Here is a 9166-nt window from a genome sequence, read left to right as displayed (position 1 = left end):
GTTTTATGCATATATGTACGACAATATTACACATATATATATATATATATATATATATATATATATATATATATATATATATATATATATATATATATATATATATATATATATATATATATATATATATTAGGTATATATATATTAGGTATTTATTTTACCGTTTTTATTTTTCAAGAAAAAAATATTTAAAACAGGAAAAAAATAAGTATCAATATTACCTGACATTTCAAAATTTTGGAATTTTTTTCAATTATCAAAAATTTCAAAATTTCTAGTATGTTTTATCTCTTCGCTAGAAATTTAGAATATCCAATACCGGAAATTTTAAATTTCTGTTGCCCCCACACGGTAAAAAATATAGTAATTTTAATGAAATTTTTGGTATTATACAAAATTTTCGAGATTTCCAAAAAAAATCAAAATTTCCGATCATCTATTGGGATATCAACGTAAAAGCGCCAAAAACCGGAATGTCAGGTATAATTAGAGTGGCAGGTTAATTTATCCGTAAAACATTATATGTAAGCGTGTATTTCTACGAAGAAAGCGGTCACCCACCCAACCCAAGGTGACATTGTCCAAGGGATATGTCAAGAGAAAGATCTCTGAAATGTCATAGCCTGACCGTGATAAGAAACTGGCATCAAACGAGACTCTTGAACGATATATCTCGGCGATATTATTATATTTGTCTAGCCAATAGTATGAAATCAACTACAGCAACACTAAAAGATTATTTACTGAGATGCTCGAGAACTTCTCAGTGTCTTCTTTTTCATTCATAACAATTATCAATAAATTAATGATTAAATTCATATTTTATCAAATAATTTGCTAAATGTTGTTTTAGCCTTGGAAACGATATCATGTTTTGGCCTAATATTAGGTGCGGTAATTGTTGGAAATCTACTAATATCTATGATGAATTTCTATCAATCTTGATGAAGAAGATTATTACTACCACATAATGACAATGAAAAAATATGAAAGAAAGATAATGATTTTCTGCAGAGTTTCTCTCTACCCACAAATTGTGGAAAACTTCTTATTCACTTGCAACTGCAAATTCTGTGAATACAACTTGATTACTAAAACAGGGGTTACTCCCTCTATTTATAGCTTTAGGTTAGCTTGCTCTCTATGCCAAAAGCCCAAAACTATAAAAGCCCAAAATACCTATTTTGGAACTAAATTAAATCTAATCAAATCTGTGTGTAACTAAATCAAATCTAACTAAATCAAAATCTAGTTCGGCACACACATTATTCGACACTATGAATTACAATTTAACACACCACCTAATTCATTGTATTTAAGCTATCTACATTCATCATAACTCTTAGTCTTCTGAATATTTCGACCAGCACTCCCTTCGTCGTGATATCAGCAATATGATTCTTAGTTCGAAAGTGTTCCAAATTCATCTTCTCATCTGCTACTTGCTCTCGTAGATAATAGAACCTCATTTCAATGTGCTTGCTTCAACCATGTGCTATCGGGTTCTTCGCCAGGTTGATAGCTGACATGTTGTCGATCTTAATGGTAATTACTCCATGATCTTTACATGTAATGTCTTCGACCAAGTTCACCATCCATATTTCTTGACATGCACAATGAGAAGCAGTTATGTACTCTGCTTCGCACGATGATAATGCTACCACTGGTTCCTTTCTCAAACTCCAAGCAACTGGTGCACCATCTAGGATAAACACGTCCAGCTGTGGATTTTCGATCCTCAGCATCATTACACCAACTTGAATCAGTGTACCCCACTAACTTGCATTCTTTTCCTTTATCACCTGTAGGAAATAAAATTCCATAGTTGAGCGTTACTTTTAGATACCTCAATATCTTCTTCGCCACTGCTAGGTGTGATACATTTGGCTTCTGCATGAATCTACTTACCATACCTACACTATATGCTAAGTCAGGCATCGTATGACAAAGGTATCTTAGTGACCCAATAATTCTTATATATTGGGTTGATTTGACATCATCTTTATCTGTATCTTTCGACAGTTGTAGTCTTGGTTCTGCAAATGTCGAAGTCAAGTTGCATTATTCTACCAAAAATCTCTTGAGAATTTCTCTTGCATATTTTCTTTGATGCATCATCAAACCTCTACTGCTCTTGTAGAATTCGATGCAATGGAAATATGAGATGTCATCCAAATCCAATATTTCGAATTCCTTGCTAAAATCACCTTTGAAGTCCTTGATCTCCTTCTTGCAGCTACTTGTTATCAACAAGTCATCGGCATAGAGGCATAGTATAAGCATTTCACTCTTGCTTTTTCTTACATATACTCCATGCTTAGTTGTGCATTTCACAAATTCCTTATCCCTTAGGAAACTGTTGATCTTCTTATTCCAAGCTCTTGGACACCACAAGAAAATTGACAGATTGCGACAGTTATTTTAGTAGATTACGACGGTAAAAACCGGCACAATTTATAATCTACGACGGTTACAGCACCGTCGCGGAATTGTGTGTCCCCAACCTGTTTCGCGACGGTTGTCACAACCGTTGCGCTAGTTCACGACGGTATGTAAAACTGACTTAAACTATTACTGGCAACGGTTAAAAACCGTCGTGGATTTTGTCAGCATTTATATTTTCGCTGTTGGTCGCGACAGTTTAAAACTGCCGTTAATGTGATATCCCGACGGTTGAAACCGTCGTAAATATGTCTTTGATTTATTTTTTGTTGTTGTTCGCGACGGTTTAAAACCGTCGTGAATATGATATCCCGACGACTAAAACCGTCGTAATCTGATTTATAAAATTTAGTTTTAATTTATCTGGTAACGGTTTAAAGCGCTACTAATTATTTATTTTTTATATTTAACAACCGTTTAAACCATTATTAAATTTTTATCCATTATTTTATATTTTTTATAATATTTTTTATTTAAATTTTTTCTACTAAAATATATTTAATTATTTTTAATATAGTATTTTTTATTTTCTTTTACTTTTTAACGTAATAAAATTAATTCAAATCAGAAATATTTAATATCAAATAAACATCATAATATAAAAAATGCGAGTTTCATTATCATGTAAAATGCGAGTTCCATAGTTATGTGGTACAAAAAAACCCAAAAAGCATATCAAATCATAAACTTATAATAATAAGTATCATAATGCCAAAATACATAAGAAAGTTCATAATCTAATTAGTTCATAGCAAAGTCTAATTTGTCTTTCTTGTTGTTCCAGTATCTGCAATATGGTAGCTAGACTCAGATGAGCGTCTACCATCAGCTGGTGATTCCAATCCCTGAAAATAAAAAAGTATTAAAATAATTAAAATAATACTCTTTAAAATAATACGCATAAACTTTAACTTTAAATGCATCAAAATAATATACTTGTCTCCCACTAGAATTTTGCATTTGCATTAAGAGTTCAATTTCTTTTGTCTTAGCATTGTCCCTTTGCCTTAAGAATGCGATGGCCTCCATCAGTTCATCAATTTTTGAATTCTTTTCTTTAAGTGCATCAATTTCTTCTTGCATTTCCTTTATTTTTTTATTTTCCGCTGAAGAGGATGCCGATCTCGTAGATCTATTAATCTAAGATGGCGTAACTCCAAGTCCCATACTAAGAACATATTCATGCTTCTCTTTTCCAAATACTTTCTGAAATGCCTCATTTTCAGACACGGAATCCTTAATTGCAGCTTGTAATTTTTCCTGCACATGAAAAAGAGCAATTATTGACATATAACTAATAATCATTCATATAGTACAATGGGTTGGGCAACACTCAATAATGCAATAGCTATAAAAACCAAATAAAATAGTTACATTAGTTTAAGGAAGAGCAACAAAATGAAAGCGTTAACTATATGAGGAATATAATTATGTAGTAGCTACAAATATAATTTATACAGAGTAGCTACAAATATAATGTATACACAGTAGCTAAAAAATATAATTATGCATAACTATATTAATTTTGCTTCTAATTTAATGCATACATTAATTTAAAATAAAAAGTTACATAGTAGCTACAAATTACTATAGTTATGCAGTAGCTATAAATAGTAGCAATATATAATTAAATGGCAAATAATGTTAAACAGATGCAGTCCCATATAATATTGATGCAGTCCCATAGTTATGCAGTCTCATATAAGATGCAGTCCCATAGTTATGCAGTCCCATATAATAATGATTCAGTCCCATATATGATGCAGTCCCATAGTTATGCAGTCCCATATAAGATGCAGTCCCATATAATAATGATTCAGTCCCATATATGATGCAGTCCCATATAATAATGATGCAGTCCCATAATGCACTAACTTTAAATTCTGTTATCATGAACCTATTATACCTGTGAATACTTTGACATGTTATTACTAATGTGAAATAATCAATTTAATTAAATTACTCTAATTTTAGCTTTTTTTTATTGATACTCCTATTCTCAAGTGCTAACTCTTACTGTACTACTTTGTTTTATGACTATCTTGGTGTTAGCCTGAACAACTTGGCTATAATTCACAATGATTCTACAATTTTTCCAACTGTCACTTCCACTAATCCTTTTATCATAATCAACTTAATGCAAATGTGAAAGTCTAACACACAAAAAATAGTTGCAAATCAAAACCTGTTCTATAATATGAGACATACAAATGTAAAGAACCTAGAATGTTTGGTCCTTGAATTTCTTAGGATATTTAGTAACCATATTGCCAACTATTTCTGTTTTTTTGTTTTTTATTCTTTTCAGATTACCTTAAGGAGACTAACAAATATTTCAAAATTATTAACTTGTACTTACATTATAGCTGTATGCATCTTCATTGACAAAAGACCCGTCAGACTTTGTATGAGAAACTGCATACATTTCTCCTCTAGTGTATGTTCGTCCTCCTCTCAATTCCTACAAATAAGAACAAAATTAATTATTCGTACTAACATGCATACAATCAACAATATATAGATTTAGACAAATCAACTCGTGTTTCTTCCTTGCAAGTGACTTAGATCCGAGTGTATGCGGAGCCTTCAATTTCGCTCTATTTTCGGCATTTTATTTGGCAATTTTCTACATTAATTGGTAACAAATAAAAACACGCGTTATAGATAGGGATAACATACAAACCAGAGAAATCTAAAAAATAAAAACACTAATATTACCTGTGTTTTTTCTTTCCGCCTATATTGAACAAAAACAGTCCAATCATTCTTCAGAATGCCTTTGTCTTTTGGATAATTTTGAAGATTTTCCTCCAAAGTGAGATCCCATTTATAATATTGGCGAAACAAGTGAGATCGGCCATCCTTCCATTTCTTTGCAGCAGAAGCAAGTACAAATTCTTTGTCACGCCCATCATCAACAAGAAAATGACGCTAAATATAAAAATAAAAATTAGTTACAAAACAAATATTAATCACCATGAAATTAATTTAAAAAATATGTAATTGTTGATTAATGATACCTTTATCTTTGAATCATAAAACTTTGTTTTTGTTTCCTCTGGAATAGCCTTCCAACTATCTTTGAATCAATACTGATGAAATCTCATGAGGTAATGTTGTGTGAATGGCTAATGGTAGAAGTTGTTCCATTAATATATGACAATCATGACTCTTCATCATTCCATTCACCTTGAGATTTACTAAGTCAATGCATCTAGATATGTTGCTTGAATAACCATCAGGCACCCTAATATTCCTTAAAGTTGTTAAAAAATTCCTTTTATCTTTACCCGTTAAAGTAAAAGCTGCCGAAGAAATTCTATCATTTTCATCAGGCCAAAGATTAGGTCTTATGCCCATATTTTGAAGGTCTTGTCGAGCTTTATAATGGTCTTTACTCTTTTGCCTATCATTTAGTAAAGTAAATAGGACATTATCGCACACATTTTTCTCAATAAGCATCGGATCAAGATTATGGCGCAAAAGATTATCCTTCCAATACGGAAGTTCAAAAAATATGCTTTTCTTTTTCCATTGTTGAGGATGGCCTTGTGTAGGATTACACTGTGTACTATCACCTTCTATAGGTTGTCCCTCACGTGTTCTTTTTATCGATTTTTCTTTCATTGGCTTTTTACCAAAGATGACTTCAACATCTTTAACCTGTTCAAAAACTTCATGTCCAGATAGTGTTCTCGGTGGACTCCGCATTTCCTGTTCACCATTAAAACGGATCCTGTTCAATCTAAACCTGTGTCTTCGATCAAGGAAACGACGATGACCCATGAAACACCATTTATTGCTAGCTTGAAGACGGAGAGGTGTAGTTTGAAAGTTACACGATGGGCAAGCAAGTCCTGTGTATGTGTTCCACCCAGAAAGTGCACCCAAACCAGGAAAGTCGCTAATCGTCCACATCAAATTTGCATGCAACTTGAACATCTCTTTCTTAAAAGAATCATATGTATCCACTCCATTTGTCCATAACTCCTTCAGCTCTTTAACTAAGGGTTGTAAGTAGACATCAATATTATTTCCTGGTGCTTCTTTACCGGGAATTATCATTGACATTATAAATGATGTCTGCTTCATGCAAATCCAGGGAGGAGTGTTATATGGAATGAGAACAACTGGCCAAATACTATTATTTGTACTCATCACACCAAAAGGATTAAAACCATCACTAGCCAATGCAAGACGCACATTTCGCGGATCTGATGAAAACCAAGTATGTTTCAAGTCAAATTTCTTCCAAGCTTCTGAATCTCTAGGATGCCTCAAAATTCCATCATTGTTAGTATCTGTTGCATGCCATCTCATATCCTCGGCTGTCTTTGATGACAAAAATAATCTCTGTAATCGAGGTTTTAGTGGAAAATAACGGAGAACCTTGGCAGGAATTTTCTTCTTTTTCTTGTTCACAGAGACATCTTCATTTGTTTTCCATTTCGAAGTGTTGCAATTTTTGCAAGTCTCCCTCCCTTCATCTTCTCCCCAATAAAGCATACAACCGTTTGGACATGCGGGTATCTTTACATAATTCAAACCAAGTTTTGTGATTGATTTCTTGGCTTCATAGAACGAACTTGGAATGTTTGCATATTCAAATGCATCTTTTATTAACTCTAAAATCATTGTCATTGACTTCTCACTTAATCCACACAAACACTTTATATGGTACAACTTAACCAAAAAAGATAGTCTTGAATAACGTCTACACCCTTCATATAAAGGTTGCTCTCCTTCTCTAGCCAATTCATAGTACTCTTTGGCTTCATTTCTTTCCTGAGCTGCAGTTGGCATCACATAATCTTCTTGGTCAATCTCCAAATGTGATGTAGATGGTATTTCATTAGCATGATTCCTATCAACTCCAAATGCATCGTTGATCATGTTCTGAATAGATTCTTCAACAATGATAGTATCTTCAACCATATTTGGAGTAGTACTAGGGGGGATAGTACTAGGTAGTACAGAGGACTCTCCATGATGAATCCACGTGGTGTATCTCTGCGGAAATGGTAACCAACTTAAGTGGTCGAACATGTCACTCCTACTCATTGATTTTCTGAAACCGCAGCGTTTGCAAGGGCATATTACTACGTCGTTTTCTTTTGCACCTTTAAATGCAAAATCAATAAATTCTTTTATCCCTTGCTGATACGCTTTCGATGATTGCGGCTTCGTAATCCATGACTTATCCATTTCTTCAAAAAATAAAAATATAGATATTATATTATATGTTCAAGAGGTCTAGTACTTTCGAAAACATGTTATTATGAATATAAGCAATAGAAAAATAAAAGGGATGCAGTATTAGTCAAGGACGGAGGTACGTGATGAAAAGGGTGGGCCTATGCCGCGACCATATTTTTAATTACTAGTATAAATTAAGGAGAAAATTATGGAGAGAAATTTTATATTATTCTATATTTAAATAAAAAAAGATGACTAATATAATTTCTGCCATCATTATTTCACTCCATTTAGAATTTAATCATTATTTTTGCTATCTCTATTTTTTTCTAAATAATTTGTTCAATATAATAAATTAAATACTTATGCTTTATGATTCATATCATATTCACTACAATTTAGTAGGAATAAAGATGTGAGAAACTATTTTCAGTACCACATACTCTTTCTAGCGTGTAGTTTCTTGTTGTCCCTTGTGCATCAGGTATTAATATACTAACATTCATAATAAACATGAAACTAAATTTCATTGCAACTGAAAAATTTCAACCACAAAACAACTAAGTACTGTAAGAGCTGGTGTAAGACATTATACACTTATAATTAGAGTTCTATGTGTGAGATCAAGTCCTAGTTTCTTGTTTCTAAGAATTATATTATTCTCAAGGGTACACACTTGATCTTTATATATATATATATATATATATATATATATATATAACCTGAATGGAAATAAATTTGTTAGTTTGAAATTCCTTCAGTTTGGCGTTGCACTAGTTTTCGTTTCAGTTTTACTTGTAACATCATATATGCATAAAGGCAACACAATTTAAGAAGAAATTATCTTGGGCAAGCGGAAAATTCGGCTAAATTATTGATCAAATAATTTGCAACTGGTATGCATACTTTTAAAAAAAATTATAGTTACTCTGTTAATTAATAAATTTTTAGTATATTTTTCACTCTATTAAATATATATTTATAAATAAAAAAGTGTTATATCATGCAGGTTTTTAGACTTAAAAATATAAATTTTTATCAAAATTAAATTATAATATTACATGAAAGTAAAGAACGAAATATTTTTATTTTAATTTTATTAAAAAATTGAATTTTTAATATTTGAAAGACTAAAATCTCACTTTTAAATTAGAAGCAAAATCATATTATAAAATATATACAACAATGGATTAAAATTTTAATTTTAAATTTTCTAATTAAATAAAAGTAAAAATATGATAGACTAAAATATCATTTCAAATAAAATAGAAGAATCAATTGAATATTATTAAACAAAACTAGACAAAATTATAAAATATTAATAATAATAATATATAGACACTGGCACTTAATTCTCTTAAACACAAACCTAGGTCCCAGCTAAGTGGTTTAGTTTATTTTCTAAATAGAAGCGGTAAATGTTTCTTTTGTTTGAGAATAAAATCAATAGACTAAAAGAGCTATATTGTGAATATTAATGTCCAAGTCTACAAGAGGTGCAGAGTCTAAATTATCAATCACTGAGATT

At 31.4% G+C, this 9166-nt stretch overlaps 1 protein-coding gene and 1 long non-coding RNA gene across 2 annotated transcripts; both read right to left on the bottom strand.

Moving 5' to 3' along the window:
- Positions 1-3056: 3056 nt before the first annotated feature.
- LOC131607140 (uncharacterized) lies at positions 3057-4932 on the bottom strand. Its single transcript, XR_009285209.1, has 3 exons — positions 4802-4932; positions 3379-3702; positions 3057-3287 (listed from the first exon to the last, which is right to left on the bottom strand). It is a non-coding gene; the product is annotated as an uncharacterized LOC131607140 (long non-coding RNA).
- A 43-nt stretch (positions 4933-4975) lies between these two features.
- On the bottom strand, positions 4976-7617 carry LOC131607139 (uncharacterized). The gene is made up of 3 exons (XM_058879168.1): positions 5463-7617; positions 5161-5373; positions 4976-5068 (listed from the first exon to the last, which is right to left on the bottom strand). Exon 1 carries the CDS (start codon positions 7501-7503, stop codon positions 5518-5520), a length of 1986 nt encoding a protein of 661 aa, XP_058735151.1. The 5' UTR covers positions 7504-7617; the 3' UTR covers positions 4976-5068; positions 5161-5373; positions 5463-5517.
- Positions 7618-9166: the final 1549 nt, after the last annotated feature.

The sequence above is a fragment of the Vicia villosa genome, linkage group LG5, assembly GCF_029867415.1.
Source record: "Vicia villosa cultivar HV-30 ecotype Madison, WI linkage group LG5, Vvil1.0, whole genome shotgun sequence".
Taxonomy (NCBI): domain Eukaryota; kingdom Viridiplantae; phylum Streptophyta; class Magnoliopsida; order Fabales; family Fabaceae; genus Vicia; species Vicia villosa.
This window is presented reverse-complemented; position numbering and strand designations above follow the sequence as displayed.

Excerpts from the sequence above, each read along its gene's own strand:
- LOC131607139 (XM_058879168.1), bottom strand. The coding sequence starts at position 7,503 with ATGAGTAGGAGTGACATGTTCGACCACTTAAGTTGGTTACCATTTCCG.